The sequence below is a fragment of the Triturus cristatus genome, chromosome 1_2, assembly GCF_964204655.1.
Source record: "Triturus cristatus chromosome 1_2, aTriCri1.1, whole genome shotgun sequence".
Lineage (NCBI taxonomy): Eukaryota > Metazoa > Chordata > Amphibia > Caudata > Salamandridae > Triturus > Triturus cristatus.
In genome coordinates, this window is record NC_140580.1 from 216,572,984 (window position 1) to 216,591,807 (window position 18,824).

The 18,824-nt window shown below is 44.0% G+C and overlaps 1 protein-coding gene across 2 annotated transcripts in view; it reads left to right on the forward strand.

Annotated features, from left to right (window-relative positions):
* LOC146867068 (cGMP-dependent protein kinase 2-like) overlaps window positions 1-18,824 on the forward strand; it is a 1,824,148-nt gene that overhangs the window by 1,070,135 nt on the left and 735,189 nt on the right. For both annotated transcript variants that reach the window (XM_085603485.1, XM_085603486.1), the window contains exon 10: window positions 2,820-2,921. In XM_085603485.1, the coding sequence (XP_085459611.1) occupies window positions 2,820-2,921 (102 nt within the window). The remainder of the gene's footprint in view (window positions 1-2,819; window positions 2,922-18,824) is intronic.

The window sequence follows — 18,824 nt, forward strand, 5'->3', positions numbered from 1 at the left end:
ATCCACCCGTGGCTACATATACACATTAAATAATGTGGGACTCAGGGAAGATCCCTGGGGTACTCCAACACTGAGTCCCAAAACTTTAGAAGTGGCTGCCCCTGAGAAAACCAGGAAGGTCCCGTTCTCTAGGTAGGACTGGATCCATTTAAGTGCCTCACCCGAGACACCTCTCCTCCTGTGCTTCTCCCCATGTATGTCAAAGTTCACAGTGTCGAACTGCTCCCCCTTGATCGAGAATCAATTTAGATTCCTCCACCACGGCCAGCAGTGCAGTTTATGTGCTGTGTGCCGAATGCAGAAGGCCGTTAGTTTCCCAAAATTCAGAGATGGCTGAATTAACATGCTTTTCTAGTGCTTTAATGATCACTGGAAGCAGGGATATAGGGCGATAGTTAACCAAATCATCTGAATCCAGGTTTTTATTTTAATATGGCCTTCACCATGGCATGCTTCCAAGGTGTCGGGACAAAGCAATTAGCAATTAATTGATTCATTATTTCAAGCAAGTGGGGAAGTATCACTTATCCTGCTTTGTATAGTGCATGGGGTGGTGCTGGATCTGGTGAAAAATTTCTGAGAGCCTAGTTAGAGCCACCAATACCACCTCTACCAATACCACCACCTCCAATACTACCACCACCAATACCACCACCACCAATACCACCACCAATACTACCACCGCCACCAATACCACCACAACCAATACTACCACCAATACCACTAATATCAGCAATACCACCACCACCACCACCAATACCAACAATACCAATACCACCACCAATACCACCAACACCAATACCACCACCAATATCACTAATACCAATACCACCACTACCAATACCACCACCACAGCCAATACCATCACCACCAATACCATCACCACCAATACCAACGCCACCACCAATACCAATACCACCACCACCAATACCGCCACCAGTACCATCACCCCCAATACCACCAATGCCACGACCACCAATACCACCAGCACCAATTTCAGTACCACCACCTCAGCACCTCTCCTCACTGGGCACTGTACGAGGGAGGAGCTGCAGCCGAGACTATCCCTCACTCCATGCCTGCCATAAAGCACAGCCAGCCCTGCACCAAGAGGTGAAGCCAGGGCCCTACTACAGCTGGAGTATTTTTTATTAGGCCAAAGATAGCAATGCCATTACGCAATGCCACTCTGCACACTCAAATCACGGAGAGGACAGGAAAAAGCCCCCCTCCCGCTCTAACTCCTGAGCAGCGACAGTGTAATCACAGAGCGAAAGGTGTTGGATCGCTTTGTTAGTGTTTATAGCTCAGATCATGTGTAACTCTCACTTCATACTTTGTGTCTGTGTAATTTACAACACATATTCATCTTCTTCACTGCAGTATTTATTACTACTTTGAAGACGTTGCAGGCTGGTCTCTTCCTCTGATATTTAGAATCTAACAAGCGGTCGAAAAGGCCCTTTCTTGCAATGCAATAGATCTCGCATTTGCAAGAGTTTAAGCTATTAGTATTGTAAATGACAGTGCCTTTTATTTATGTTTTAAAACCAAAATATAAATAAAAGGCATTGTCATTTACAGTGAAATAAAAGGCATTGTCATTTACAGTGCCAATAGCTCAAACTCACGTGAATGCGAGACCTATTGCATTTCAAATGCTTGTTATGTTCAGTTCTTAGCTCTTGGAGCTAAGTGTGTTCATGCAGGTGCAATTTGTATTGAACAGTGCAGTAGGTATTTCATACAATGAGGGTAGGCCTCACAGAAAGTGTCAAGGCATTCTACAGTTTGTGGCCCTTTCTTAAGAAGGCCTGTTTCAATCTGCTAATGCACCTGTTTCAGAAAATGGCTGCTTTATTACACAATATAGGTAACACATCCACACACCTAATTTTGGTCTCTTGAGGTACAGCTTGATATTTAAAAAATCTCCAGTGATCCATTTGAGATTACATTATCAAACTACTAAGGAAAAGTGTAGGCTTCTCTATTGTATTTTATCAGATTGTATCATCTAAAAAGCACCTTCAATGTTTAACAATTTGTGCTCCATCGCGCGACTGCACTACCATCTTATAGGTCAGCTGGAGTGAATGTGTTTGCTCCATTACTAGAAAACCAAGAGGTAGGTTTACTAATATTTCACATCGCAACTACCAAATTAGCTGCACTGCTTGTGCAAGGGGGAAAACTTAGTGCAGAGCCATATCTAGTAGAACTGGCCTGTTGCTGCTGTCATCCTCTGCACAGACATTCTAATTAGGCTGCCTTTAGCAACACACAGCCTCGTGCCATGGTGCAGAGGTGTGTTCTATGTCTAGCATAGGATTTGTGCTGGAAGCATACCCTTCAGTAACATTTCCTGTGCCTGGACATGTCACAATTATCCCATGAATTGTAATGCCCCCTTGACACCAAGCAGTGCAAAGTCCTTTAGTCAACTGAGAAAAGGGCATCTTTCCAGAACAAAATGCCTTTTGCGCTGGAAAATACATACCAAGGCATTGCACCGAATCACTTTGTGTTACATTACAGTTATGCAAAGTCTTAATAAAGCTGGGACTTATAATTTACTATTTAACTTCTCTCCGCTGAGCACTCTGTACTGGGAAAAGGTAGTGATGATATATCAGTGGTTTTCTCATTGCTTTCTCACTTTCCCTAAGCCTACCAATTATTCCTATCCATATCTCCTTCCTATGTCCATTTAATCATAATCCCTTATTGAGCAAAGTGCCCAACGTGTATGTATGTATGAAAAGATGACAACTACTTTAATTGTTAATTCTTTGACTTTTGTTAATCTTTCCATCTAGTACATTCAATGAAACGGTTGGTACATACCAGGAACTACAGACCTACCTGCGCGACTATGTGTACCAACTAGCTCTCAACGATCATGATCGCAGGAAAGCTGGGTAAGTAGTTCCGACTGCATTTTACTAACAAACCATTGCAGTTACCTGTTCTGTGTTATGTTGTATAGTTCTATATTTGAACTTTATGTATCCAATTTAAGGATTTTTAGATTGCTCTGAGTAACGTAAACAGAAAGAGTAGCAGCTGGCGCTGAAGCGTTATCAATGTCTTTGGAAAATATCTTCTAAATGTCTGGTGGTGATTACAATTCATGTTCCACTCATGCTCCTCAACCACCCCGGGGTTAAGCACTACTTTCTTTACCTCTGAATGCATATGGTGGTATGTGCCATTTATAACATGCATATTTGCCCTCTAACTTTTAAGGCCCTCCTTTAGGCCTGGAAGGTTACCTCCTCTGCCCTGGCCCAGATCCCTGCTATCACCATACTAATCCCTCACCACATCAGGCAGTGGTAGATGCCATTAATTACACTTGCCTGAGCAGGTGTTCGTGAATATGATCGGGGTTGCAGTGCGTGCATCACCATGCTGATGTACCTGTTGTTAGGCCCATGCAGCGAAGCAGCTTATTTCCTACATTATCCTCACAAATAACATTTCCAGCTGTGACCTTTTGCACATATTAGCATGCACGACAATGTTGGATTAGTTTCTCTGAAACTAAAATTGTTTTCACATCTAGCTTCGCGCAACATTATCACAGCACCCTGAACATCATGTACAAGGTCTCGTTTCGCACTACTTACAAATGCCATCACTATCTTCATACACGGAGTGACAGGTCTATCTACATATCCATAACATCACTAGTCTATGAGCACATCGCAAGGCTGCTTTTTATTATAAAAAAATAGCATCCCGACATATTAGTAGAGAAGATACTTTCGCTGACACCGAGGGTCCTTGCATGCTGGGAAGTCACTGTGCAGCTGTCTGACATCTTGTGAGGGGTGTCAAGTTTGTGACCAAGACGGGGTCCTTCACTCTATCCCATCAAATGATGGCTTTGAATCGTCCATTGGGGGGACTCTTGGCTCTACACCTACACATACTCTAGGTGCATAGTAGCAGTACGCTAGATTACTGTCATGCTTTTATGTCTGCATATATACATTGTTTAGCACCATGGTAGAACTATGTCTACTATTTGCGCTTTTGGTGCTTGTAATCACGATTATCTGCTTCTGTCTACTAATCATTTCAGCACATGTATTTTATGCAAGAATAACGTTGGTTCAATAAATATTATTGAAAATGTGCCACTGTGTATTGTTTGTCAATTTCTCTGAGAATAAGTAAGCATGAGTGACTGAGCGAAAGGTTCCGTACTGTTTCTATGATCCCTGAGGGGTCAGAGTTGCCATGTTCAGGGGTTGCCAGAAACCCATTCACTCCCTGGTAGGTTAGGGGGGCTTATGGTGGCACTGTGAGCTAACTGGTCAATAGGCCAACATATCCTGCAGGGTGTCCGGAATCAGTCTCGATACTAAGCCTTAATTTATATTGTCCAAACAATGTGCAGGTCCTACAGATTGGTGGGATCTACACAATAATGATTTGTCTAGCAGCTCTGCAGGCTTTAGGGCTCAGGGAGGGGGGCTGGGGTCGGAGTAGTTTTTAGGAGGCTGAGTTTTAGGGCTCAGGGCAGGGGACAGGAAAGGTGCAGTTTTCAGGACAAGAGGGCAGTTGGGATGGAGCAGGGTGAGGTGGGGGTAGGTTTTAGGGGGTGGGGACTAGTTTTAGGGCTCAGGAAGGGGTGCTGGGGTCAGAGTTGTTTTTGGGACTAGTGAGTCGGGTTTTAAGGAACAGGATAGTGGGTTGGGGTAGTTTATAGGGCTGGGCCGGGTAGAATAAACTTCAGGAGGGCCAGATTTTAGGATTCAGGGCAGAGGGGCAGGAGTGTGACCTTTACTACACATGTCCCTTCAACAATAATGTCTTTATCACAAAATTGCGTGCTAAAGGCATGCGTGGTAAAGAAACAGTTATGGTTCAGACCACGTGGTTCAGGCATGCGTTGCTGAGGCATGCGTTGTTCCATCACACAACCAGGAAATCCGCTGGACTTCCCTTTTATCATGGGTTTTTTGTAAAGTCCCGAAGAAGTAATTTTAAGAATTATCAAGGAGACTTATACTGTGGGAGCGATGGGTGCCAGTAACTTAACATAGGTTCACGCAATCCCTGCAGTGCAGGGGGGGCAAGCTCAAGGAGGCCTCCTCAGCACAGCACCCTGGCAGGAGAGCGCCTGATGGAGTCTGGAGGGAGCCCCGCCACATACCTTGCATGGAGGCCCCCTCAAGTTTCATTATGACACTGTTGGGTGCAATCACCCCTCCACATAGTGTTAGAATTCTGGGATTTCCTCACTTGCTGGTGGAATTAGGAGTACAAAATGAGTAGATAGTAGAGACCGTAATTGTTTTCACTAGTGGCACGGAGCACTTTACTGCGGAAGAGGTGGGGGACTACATATCCCAGCAGGCTGCAGGCACACTGTAGACGCTGCAAACGCGCCAGGAGGCGTATTTGAACAGCCAGGTCCTCCTGCAGCACGGGAGACGTAATTGTTTTTACTAGTGGCATGGAGCACTTTACAGCGGAAGAGGCAGGGCAATTCAGATCCCAGTAGGCTGCAGGTACCCAGGAGACGCTGCACACACGCCAGTAGGCATATTTGAACGTCCCATCCTCCCACAGCACGGAGACAGTAATTGTGTTTACTAGTGGCACGGAGCACTTCACCACGGAAGAGGCAGGGGACTACATTTCCCAGAAGGCTAAAGGCACCCAGGAGACGCTGCACACGCTCCAGGAGGCATAGTTGAACGGCCCGGTCCTCCCGCAGCACGGGACACGCGCAGGCATGCTAAGGCGAAGCCAGGGCAGAGGGGAGCCCGTCTGCGCCCGTCAGAAACGGTAGGAGGCTGGGCTGGGCCTATCCTCTTGGTTTTCTCCTTCCCGACCACCAGGACCTCGTTACAGCAAGCTTGGCCATTTCTTCAGCTTCAGTGGCAGAGGAGCAGGTAGGGAGGCAGCATCCCCTTCACATTATTACTATTGGCACCTGTAATATCCCTACTGAAGCTGGTTATAGGGCTACAGTGCCCGGGTGATTAATGGACATTGTGTTTTGAGATCCAAAGGTCAGTGTGGTCAACTCCCTGTGTATGCGCAAGTAGTCCCCAAGTGGTGTTTCACTTGTGTTTACGACAGAAGTGCGCTAAAAGCACACTGGTCGGGGTGTACCATGGGGAAACGTAAGGTGACCACGGATCTTGGGAGGGCCATGTCAGGCCCAGTAGTGACTATGGACTTTTTCCTACAACGGGCCGCAGGAAGTGCTTGACAAGGAGATAGAGCTGGTGATCTGGTGTCTCTCTCGGTCCCCTGGCAATGGTCCCCCATGCCAGCAAGTGCCCACATGATCACGGATAGTGCTAATGGATTATTAAACAACTCAGGGGTGCAAGAACCAGATGCCCTGGACCGTTATACAGCGGGTCGGTATATACCACTCACACCCACCATTGTGGCCAATAACCCTAGGGGGGCTGATGTACATCCAATCCAGGGGCTGGTGGTGGGCACCCATAGTAAGCAACCGATAACAGCTGGATTTGCCATGCGAGGGAGACCGGGAGGAGTAGAGCTGTGTAGCCAAGGGTCAGGCACGAAAAGAAAGGGCCAAATGCCTGGGGGAAAGGCCAAAAGACCCAGAGCCGAGTTGACAACCCAAAAGTCCCCAACTGACCAAGTAATTACAAAGGCAGATATGACGTGTATATTAGAATCCTTCCAGGACTCCTTGAAGGTCATGCTGGACTCCAAACTGGTTTCAGTATTTCAACGTCTGTCCTTAATCGAAAAGGGACTTCTTGATCTTAAATGTTGTATGCCTGCGAGGGGGAAGGCTGTTAACTTGGAACTGAGGCCATTAATGGGTCCCCTGGCAACGGAAGGACCCACCTTGGCAGCCTCACATGTAAACACCAGGGAGTATCCATCTTCCCCCTCAAAGCCACCAAGGGGCTCTGCACAGATCCAACGGTTTTTGCCCTCTCCATTGATTCACACAGTTTTAAATCCAGGTTCAAACATGTGCCCCGCGGAAAGGTCATCTATACGGGATCAATCCATTGTTGAGATTAACAAAGCAGGCGAGCCACCTCGTGGGGGGGGCCTTCATGTGGAATCTGCCTGTTATACATCTCCCTCCAGAATCAAAGCTGTATATTGTGATCCTGGGGAATGTGCCAACTCTCCCTCATGGTGTCAAGGAGGATTACTCTCAAATGAAGAACAAACTCTTACATTGGTTATCTTGTAACACCGCTTTAGGCACAAGGGTGGGGAAAAACATTAACATGGTGTGAAGGGTCAACTTGATGGGTAGCTCTTACAAGTTCTGCAAGGGTGACTGTGTTATTATCAATTTTAACAGAACTCATATCGCAGAAAGGGTTCTGGCTACAACTTTGATTAACGCCCCTGTTGGCCCCCAGTTGTCCATTAAGGATCTACCCCTTGGTTTTTTCTACAAACCAGAGTTACTTGGGCGGAATAGCTTGCCTAACATCATCAGGGCCTCATTTAACAGGCAGACACCATCCTACCCACCCCCCAGGCATACAAATGTAAATCTAAATTCTAATTTGAATTATACATATTGGCCATTACAAGGCAGACAGCAGTTAGTTTGACCCCTTATGGAGTTAGCAAATCGTTTTGCACTTTGGGCGCCCTGGACACTTGTGATTGACTTAGCGGGCCTGTTCCCGTGGACCCAGGGACACCAGTTACTCTGCATGAAATTCCACAGCAAAGCAATGGAACCTTGGGCGAAATTGATCGTAATTTTATATCAATGAATATAGCTGGCTTAGCTAATAAGTTTCTCAAACCCATGTGGATGACATTTGTAAAGCAATTCAGAGTGATTTTCCTGCAGGAAACATGGCTGTCTGAGAGCAGTTTACCAGTAGAGGGCTACAAGTCCTTCTTTGTTACGGCTACTACCTCACCCGCAGAAAGATCAAGAGGTGGTCTTGTAATCTATTTTTCTTTGGCAGTAGAATGTAAAATATCGATATTGCCGAAGGAGAGTCCATGTTTACAGTCCTTGCTGTTGAGTGAGGGGTCCTGCAAATTGGGTCGCATTAACTTTTATAATTCAACGTCCTGTGCTGAGGGCGCTTGTAATATTTTTATGTTGAGCTTCTTTCTAAGGAAGCATCTCAATGTTGCTTTAAAAAATTTTGTGATTGATGGGAATTTTAGTATTCACCCATGTTGTGACCCCAGGATCTCTAGTCTGACTGATCTGGGTTGCCCACATGTGAGGGGAATTCATTTTGAACACACTTCACACGGTGATACCCTGAATGGCCTTTTACATGAATTGATTTATCGTCCCTCATGTTTTTAACAGACCCCCGCAGTAAGCCCCTATTCCATCCTTTGATGGGTAGGGAGGTGGTTCATTTATTGATTTCATACTGGTATCAACGCCTCTACTCAATTTTATTCATGGGATTCATTATTCAGGCCAGTGTACATAGTGACCATAACCCTCTGTGTGCTCATTTTAACGGGCCCGTTCTAGCACATGGGGTGGGCTGGTCAGTGTGGGGTGTTGAGACCAACAGATGGTGGAAGACAGTTAAAATGGGCCCAGATATTCCCAGATGTATTTTACGGATCTATAACCATCACGTCTGCTAACGAGTTAGCACTGTGCACAACCCCATTAACGGTCCGAGGAGAGGTCATTATTGCTTCTAAAACTATCTACGCTAAAATAAGAGACTTTTTAAGTGCTCCGGCTCGGCGACCCATCACTTAGGTCCCTAGATAGTTTGATTCCCATTGTTCCCGGGCAGCCAGGAAGCTGAGGGAAGCTTTAAATAATAGCCCAAGAGAACCCATATTAGTCAGAATATGCCGAAGGGAGTATACGACAGAACTGTAAAGACGAAAGTCAATGTTAAAGGAGGAAGTTTGAAGGAAGTTAATTGAGGCTAGTACGCTTAGGGACAGTTCCAGGTTTTGGAGCATAATAAATAGCCCCTTCTTAAATCATGTGGAAGGAAGCTCAGTGGGTGCCCATATTACCGAGAAGGAGTGGGTGCTTCACTTTGAAGCTATGTTTCAGTGTCCCCCTGACCTAAATAGCCCCTCTGGTCACCAGGCAGGTACCTCAGGCCTGGTTTTTAATATAGAAGAGGTTAAGGATGGCATCGTCGGGTTGTCAAGCAATAAAGCCCCAGGCCCTGATGGCATTCCGTCGGATCTTTATAAATCAGACCCAACATTTTGGGCACCCATCCTTTCAGCAGTTATGAATGCGTCAGCAAAAACCGGTTGCCCCGAGTCATGGGTTACATCTACTATAGTGCCTGATTTAAAAAAGGGCAACGAGACAGCACTCATTGTTATAGACCGATATCACTGCTGGAATCGGTGGTTAAGGTGGTGGGTCGAGTCCTTCTACACAGGTTGACTAGTTGGGCAAAGGAACAGGCCATTCTATCGGACGTCCGGTACGGGTTTTGCCCTGGGCGGTCCACCGTGGCCCAGTGCCTTAATCTATCTATGATTCTTCATAAATATACAGTTGCCAACCCAGGCACTATTTATTTAGCCTTCATGGATCTGTCATCTGCGTTTGACCATGTGAACTGGGCTAAACTTTGGCAGAATATGTTGGCTATCGGGGTAGAGGGCAATATTGTTTATTTTCTGGAAGACCTTCATCAAGCGACAAAGGCTCAGGTCAGATTCTCTCAATATTTATGGTTCTCCCACCAATTTGCAACAAAAAGAGTAGTAAGCCAAGGGTGTATTCTAGACCCCTTCCTGTTTAATCTATATATTAATAATCTGGATAAAGTTTTAACAGAGACAAGGTAGATTACCCGCAGGTAGGACAACTTGGTCTGCCTGTTTTATTATACGCGGATGACATGGTCCTGATATCTAGGACTGCCAGGGAGTTACAAACTTTGCTTAATTCTTTCTCCTCCTTTATGGTGGATTTGTATTTGTCAATAAATGATTACAAATCCTATGTGATGCAGAGGTGGTACTTTGTCCAAAAATCACTTTCAATTTATGGTTGGATCCACTCAGGTTCTCCGAACTGATGTCTTCTCGTACTTGGGGGTCCTAATGGATGAGCAAATGAAATAGGGTCCACTAAAACAGAGAAAGAGGGGAGACTTAGTGCGTGCAAACATGGCCGTTTTTAATTTTACCTCCAAATTGGGTAGGAGATCAATCACAGCACTTTTAAAGATATATCAGGTTAAGTGCGTCGCTAAAGCCTCCTATGTCTAATATGGGGTTATGTCACTATGGACGAGCTACAAGTGGCTGAGAATACATTCCTGAAACGTCTGTTTCCCGGGGAATGTCTAACATGGTGGTACAGGAAGAACCGGGGGTGCCCTATCTCTCTGACTTATTGGCTCTTTCCCCCTAACATTTTGGTTGAAAATCTGGCTGAATGAAGGATCATCCTTAAGTTGATTGATCCTGAAAGAGTTTATAGCTCTTGATCACCCCCGTTATATTCACTGGCTTAGATGTATAAAGAGCAGTTTCCAGTTCGCCGTATCGCTGTATCTGCGGCACTCTGTCTAGCGCTCTCTGGTCCTGGGAGGACCACAGCTACCAGCCTGCTACCTGCTCTCTGCTGCAGCGCACGGCCGCCACACCACTCACCAGCACCAGGAGAACCTTGAAGAACTCCCGCGGACTCCCGCAGCGTGGGATCAATTTCCAGTTCGCTGTATCTGCGGCACTCTGTCTTGCGCTCCCTGGTCCTGGGGGGACCACAACCATCATCCTGCTACCTGCTCCCTGCTGCGGCGCATGACCACCACACCACTCACCAGCAGCAGGAGGCACATGAAGAACTAGCGTGGACTCCCGCAGCATGGAACTTGCGCGGGCGAAGCCCGGGCCAAGGGTGGGCCCGTCTGCGCCCGTCCGCAGCCGGACATGGCTGGGCTGGGCCAGGGCTCTTGATTGTGTTCCTGGACTTTGGATTTTCTGTGATTGAGGCCTTACTAAGGATAGAGACTCCAATAAGTAAGGTAGGGAGATGGGGAAATGTAAAACCCCCATGCCCTACACGAAAGATCGCCCCTTGACTTCTTCGATTACAAATTTTCTAACAACGGCAATGGGGGCAATCACAAGTGAAGTAGAGTCAGTGTAGGAGAGAATGGGGGCAACACAAAAGGCCCTCGTAAATAGTACCCCAGTAGATTCTGAGTGTGACCAAAATACAGCTCTGAATATGATTCCTGATTTGGATAAAGACGTGCATGGGAGCTTAGCCAACACCAGTGCCACTCAACAAGGGGGCCACTCAGACACGCTTTGCCCTCCTCCATTAAAGAAACCGAAAGCATCTGTAAAAACCAAGAAAGATTTTCAAATGTCAGCAACAAGAAAAAAACTGTGTTACATCCCCCAAAGATAATCCCGGGACACCTTGTTCCCATTATATATACAGACTGTGGGTCAGCCGAGTCTGCAGGGGATGCTATGTTTTGCACACATATGGTTAGCATTATAGAGGCCGCCATTAAATCACTCATTGATCCACTTGTAGGTGTTCTAAATAGCATTGATGTATCGTTAAAAATGTTAATTGGCTCAAGTGTTGCAAAGATAACTCCCAGGATAGAGTCTGTCATAATTCCCAATGACAACCTGGCCGTAAACTCTGCAGGCTGTCCTCCTGTGCCGCCACTTACATCGGGCAGTATAAGAAATACTACAAACACTATGCAGGCAAAAACCCTACCAGTAAATCGGTCAGAGAATGGTCATTTGGTTACGACTGGCACAACTTGTTTAACAACTGGCCAAAGGGATGATGGTTGTGAAAATGGCAGGCCTAATTTATCAGGTAGATACCATACCCATCACCTTAAAAATGGTAAGAATAATGAGAGAATGCTCCATCTCCCTCCAGACGCTACCCCTTCTGTCAATATTCTACAAAAGTCCCTCCCTTTCTACCTAATGTGGAAGAAGACTGTACATTGGAAGACCAAAGCTGTTGACTGGACAAGGAGTGAAGACCTGCATGACAACATAATTAATGTTGAGCGTGTCTCCTGGGTGGGCTCGCAGAGAAAAGTGGAATTGGGGGATTGCATTGTGGTAAATTTCAAGAACAGGTTTTAAGTACATCGGCTAATGGATAGCCTTGTTTGGAGCTCTAATGTAGGGGGTTCCATCAAAGCAGTTCCACTTGGGTATTTTTATAAGCCACTGCCCAAAATAAGATCTAGCCTTTCAACCACATCTTCCAATATGCAGTCACTGTTTGGAGACCCAGTTTTTCCTCGCCAGATCGTGTAGATTGACTAGCCTTACAGTCTCTGGGTGCGTCCAGCGACACACAGTCTGACTTAGACAGTCCTTGGCACTCGTTAATGAATTGTCCATTGCTTGTTAAACATATAATACAAGAAGGGCTATCTATAAATCTTGAGCAGGGAATAGATAATCAACCTCTGTCCCTCATGCCCAGAATTGCCAAAACCATCTCTTTGGCAATTTTAGAGACAGTTTCACCTGATGTATCTGCCCCTGTTGAGTTGGATGCACAAGCACTGACTGATCGGGTGGCTTGGAAGGGTCCAGCCTCAGCGCTAAGCAGTGCTGAGAGGGTCTAAATTATTCAGAACACTCCAACAACTCATGGAAGCCCTTTTTGGTATATTGCGGGGCTGCGGAATAAATTAGAGATAGAGGAATGGGCTAGCTTTATTTAAAAATATAACATAGTTTGTTTTCATGAGACTTGGATGTGTGACATTACATATTTAAATGGGTTTTACTCCATCCACACACCAGCAACAGTATCCTTAGGAGGACACAATAAAGGAGAGCTTCTAACCCTGGTCTCAGCCACTTTAAATAGGAGACTGGAATAAATGTGCTTGGAGTCCCCATACTTTCCAATTATTAACATTTTATATAAGAAAAATCTGACTCTGGTTGTTGTAAATTTTTACCATGACAATTTTAACATGTTAGACACCCGTATTGCCCAAGAATTGGAATCCACATTATCCAGGCATATTGAGGAGATAACTATGGATTTTGTTCTACTTTAGGGAGGTGACTACAACTGTAAGATATACGCCCATTCTGAACGCTCTGCATGTCATTTATTTAAAGGGGACAGTGATGGTGGTCACCATTTCGATCATAACCCATGTGGGAATATATTTAATTCCCTTTTGTTAAAATACTCTCTCTTTATGACTATTGATCTCCTAGAAGATGTGGGCTCTGATTTGGTAACATATGAAGGAAGAGGCCAGGGCACTCTGATTGATTTTATTGTTTTATCTGATTATTTTAACTTGCATTCTGTTATTTTTAATATATACAAAAATGGACTAAGTGATCATTATCCTTTATCACTAGATTTGGTGAACATACTAGATGACAACCATGATCCTGTCAGAATCCCACCCTTTGAATCTTTGTAGAAATAAGGGGTTACTTCTGAAATGGTCGGCTATAAATCCTGACCTTGTCCTTAAGGAGATAATAGAAGTCAATCTAAAAGACATTTTAGATTGCCTAGTTGAGGATATAAATTTTGAGTCCATTGTAACATATTTTTTGGCAATAACTGAGACTACGAATACGATATTAACTAGGAAGCAAGGTGCCAGACCACAGAATAACAAATTGTGGTTTAACAGTAATTGCACCTTTCATCACAGTAAATTTATTATAGCCTTAAAAGAAAAACCCAGAGATACTATGAAGATAAAAAACTTACGCCATAATTATAAACATGCATTGGAGAAACGTAAGATCGAGCTCAGGCAAGAAGCATGGGGTCAGCTTCACGTGGCATGTCAAAACAGAGACTCCAGACTTTTCTGGTGCACTGTAAATCAGGAGTATTTGAATGGTTCTACCAATGAAAATACTAATGTAACAATTATGCCTGAGGACTGGGTAGACCATTTTTTTGGACTGTACCGAAGTTGCAATAATTCTGATGTGAGGTCTACTTATCAATCTGGGGATATTTCTCCGGCACCGCCATCATTGGAAGAGGTGGATAGAGCTTTATCCCAGACAGTTAAGAATAAGGCCTCTGGACCTGACGGTATGCCAGCAGACCTGTTTTTAGCCAATATTTCCCTCTGGTTGCCACTCCTGACTAATGTACTGAGATGCTATGCGGCTCATGGTTCCCCAGATTCCTGGAGAACAGTGACTATAGTCCGCATCTTCAAAAAAGGTAATAGGTCGGACCCCAAATGTTACAGCCCCATATCATTGATTGATTGCACATGTAAAATCATGGGACACGTAATATTAGAGAGGCTAGAGACTTGGGCAGTTGAGACAGGGAAATTCTCAGATGTCCAATATGGGTTCAGGAGAGGCCTTGGCACTGTTGAACAGTGTCTGAACCTTCACCTGGTCATCGGCAAATACACCTTAGCCAGACCTGAAACCCTTTATTTGGGTTTCATGGACCTGATGTCTGCCTTTGATTGGGTGCAGAGGAGGAGACTCTGGGAGAAGATGCTCTCTATGGGCATAGAACCATCGATCGTCCACTTCTTGGCAGCAATGAACCAGGATGTAACGGGTAGAGTGTGGTATGGTGTCAATAGCGTGCTCACTGCTCCAATAAAGATGGATCGTGGGTCCGTCTGGGTTGTGTCCTCGCCCCTTTTTTATTTTGCCTCTACATTAACGACTTGGAGAGCACTTTGGTTAATGGGAATATGGATGCACCCCAGATAGGCTGTAGACCACTTCCAGCACTTCTATATGCTGATGATTGTGTTTTAATGTCCAGAACTGGGGTGGGGTTGCAGAGGCTTTTAACTAGTTTTAATGGTTTTATGAGTGATCTTGGCCTGAAAACAAATGTTGCTAAATCCCATGTTATGGTGGTGGGCAAATCTCCCACGAACACAAAAACATGCTTTATTAATATTGATAAATTACTTTGTGTACCCACCTTTTCCTACGTGGGCATTCTTTTTAACCAAAAGAATTTATGGTCCCACTTAGTGGAGGCAAGAATTGGAGGTTTCAATCGTAACGTCGAGGCCATGTTTAGGTTCACAAACAAATTAGGCTCCCGGCCTATAAAAGTCAATATGGATATATACAAGGCTCGCACGTGCCCCATCACCTTGTATGGTGACGGTGTTTGGGGGTTTTGTAACACTGCAGGTTTACAAAAAGTTGAAAATATGTTTTTGAAACGGTTGTTAACAGTGCCTAAAAGTACTGCTGTCACTTTTTGTCATAATGAATTAGGTGTAACCCCATTATCTTTTCGTCTTCAGTTATCACCACTTCTGTTATGGCGTACCATTTGGGTGAAAGAAGAGACTGTCCTAAATCGTGCTATAATCACTGACTGTTTAAAATTGGACTGTGTCAAGAAAACTCGCTGGACTATGTATATACAGGAGTTACTGGTAAAAGCTGGGACTCTCCGACTGTATTGACACTCCCGGTAACATAGCCCACATTTCAAGAGTTAAACTGAAAAGAATGTTTATGACATATAGCTATTAAGTCAGAGATCGTTTGGAATATAGTAAGAAAAGAGTTGTCGAACACTCATTGTTGGTTTGTGCCTTAGGTACTGAACCCTATCTCTCTTTCTATTTTAATCACCTTAAGATGTTTTATCTTATAAGATTCAGGATGGGTATCGCACATTTATTGGTCTCCTATCCGCGTGACGCACATTGTGACGCAAAACTGGATTTGTGTCCTTGGGACTCAGAATCAGCACAGAGCACTTTACATTTTATGTTTTTCTGTGGGCTCTATACTACTCTTAGACACGCTTTTTAAAACCACTGTTAAGATTTTTAAATATAAGAAAGTGCAGGGCTGCCTAACAATATTTGCTCCTTTTGAAAGATGAGTTTATCTGTTTAATGATTTATAAATACATTTCCACCGTGGTTCGGCTTCGAAACATGGTTGGTAAATGATTTTATATTGCTCAACATGATATTTTTGACATAAACTTGATTGTTTTAAATTGTATGAAATGTTTTTATTATGTAATCTTTTATGGTTGATTTGCAACCAAATAAAGATTCATTGATTGATTGATTGATAAAGAGCAGCTTTGTAAAAATTGAGAAGCGTTGAATTATTCACAAACCCAGAATCAGTGACTAAGAAGGATCTGGGGTGGGCCAGGGAGTCCTTCTGCAGCTTACGGAAATTAGAGAGGGAAGAGCTGGAATTAGGAAAACCCAGTGTTCACAAAATGTTTATTTTGAAAACCACACAATCGATCGAGCCATATCTCCTGGGGCTCTCACCACCTATGAACGCTTTTTACTGACTAGGTTCCGTTTGGATCTTTTTTACCTCCGGTTGGCCTTCCCACAGGGCCATATTTTAGAACCCTGTGGCTGCGAAAGTGAGTCTCAACAAGACATGCTTAATTTTTTAATATTTTGTAAACATTATGTGACCCCCGAAAGCTTTTATTATCCCTATTTTGAGGAGGCTGGAACTTAAGCAGGTGTGTCCAGCCTAATTTATTTACAACTGTTGCATGAAGATTCTATTTTATTTGTTCTTAGTTTCCTAAAATCTGAAGTGAAGCTTAGAGCTTGCCTTGATTAAATGAACATGGCCTTAAGGGCATGCTCCCACTTTAGTTACCTTGAGGACATATATAGTTTAGAGGAGGTCCTTGGACTCATCCTTTTAACAGTTTGTTCTTATATCTCATGATTTATGGTACACACATTTTATATTACACCTTATGTATTGTATAAGATTTTTAGGGAAGACTGTCTTTCTTTGAAGTCTGTATAAATACATTGTACCAGATCTTTTTATACCATGAATGGATTTTTAGAACACTTTTATGGTTTTATTTGTGAAAACCGAATAAAGTATGTTTGATTGATTGATTTATTGATTGAGTAGATAGTACAAGCTTTGAGACAGTGGGCTCCACGATCAGTCTCCCATATTTTCACCCTACCAGGTCACAGGGATGGTGAATAGAACCTCCCATTTTTTACATGTTGTGGGATAGACTATCCACTGCCAGGCATTAAAGCTGGCATACCACCATCTGATTGACAGTATCTCTCTTCTGTATTGTAAAGGGAGGATCAGGTGAATGGTGGTGTTACCTCAACAGAGGAAAGCTAACAGCTCCTTCCACCAAGATTTACGTGGGAGCCTAAGTGTCTCTGAGCCCCTGTATACATTAGCCCACATATTGAGGCATGAGTTGAATATTTTTATGGATGGGCCGAACTGATGAAATAATTTTGTGACTGGGGTACTGTTATGTGTCTTAAGTAGGCCTACATAGAACCGCTGCCATCTTTCATCATGGTCACTTTTTCTTAAGTTGCCTTCCCCTTTACCCAATAACCTTTTACACACATTTGTATGTGTGACAAGGTTGGATTAGTTTCTTTGAAACTGCTTCGCATACAGATTCTGCTTCACCCAACATTTTCACGGTTCCTTGTACAAGGCCTCAATGCACATTGTGCAAATGTCGTTCTATTTTTCATCCACGGGGCGACATTGTTATCTATAGACCAAAACAATGCTGGCTTGAACAAGGCTCACAAGGATGCTTTTCATTATAAATAAACAAGTATTTACAGGTTTAGGCAGAGGAGTGCTTTGCTGATATTGGCAAGGTCTCTACACGCTGATGCTTTGGCCCAGCAGCTGGCTGGCTTCTCCCTATGAGGGTGTCCAGCTTGTGATCAAGATGTGACTTACATTCTTTCCCATCAGGTAACTGGGGTTTGATCATCCAGTGCGGGTATTCTTGGCTAGACACACTCACACTCGCCCTAGACACTTAGGTTAGGGACTGCATAGTAGGAGTATGACCTATTTTCTATGTTGTATTTTATGCCTACATATATACATTGTTTTACCACCATGGTAGAGCTTTTCATTCTGTTCCCTGTTTTGGTTCCTTTAGTAACTTTCATTTGATTATGCCTATTGATCATTGCAGCACATATATTTTATACAAGAATCACACAGGTTCAATAAATATTGAAAAATGTTCCTCTGCGTATTTCCCATATGTTTCTCTGAGAAAACTAGAGCCTGAGTGTCTGAGTCAAAGGGTTTGAGGTCTGTTAAAACTCTTCCCTGGGGGACCCGGGTTGTCATGTTCAGTCATTGCCAGAAACCATTCGCTGCCTGACTAGGCTTGTGGGCGTATGGTGGCACTGTGAGCTAGCTGGTTTATAGGACAACATATCCTGAGGGGGTGTACAGAATCAGTCTAGCACCATCCCAATTTTTATGCTGTCTGCAAACATGCAGTTCCTAACGTGAGGTGAAAACTACACAACAATACACAGTAAGATGGAAGCAGACACAGTACTACAACTGGGGCCAGGATATTAAATGGTGAGGTCTGAGACAAACTTTTTTAGCTAGAGGTGAACAATAAGGGGAGAGTCTAAATGACTCTAGCTTTTAGCACCCTTGAAAGTATGGTCTTTAAAAAGCTATAAAAGCTTTCTCACAAAGTTGATCAAGGCACTTGCTTTTTTTTTTGCAACATTTTTGTTTTTACATATACCGAAGATACAATATGAACAGTAGCTGAGTTCGACCTACTACATCATGAAGAGAACAATGCAAGTTGAGGAAGAAAAGGGCCAGAATTTCCAGCTGATGGGGAGCAAGCACTGGAACTACTAAACCGCTACTACTAAATCACTGAGGCTCATTCCAGTTATCCAGTCCATATTTGTTCTCCAACTAAATGGTGCAGTAGGATCTCTGATCTTAATGTACGCACAAGGTGATCACTGTGAAGGGGATGAGGGGAGTGAGGTGGTGCTGTTAGAAAAAAGGGAGGGAGGGGAAGAGGGAACCAGAGGAACCAG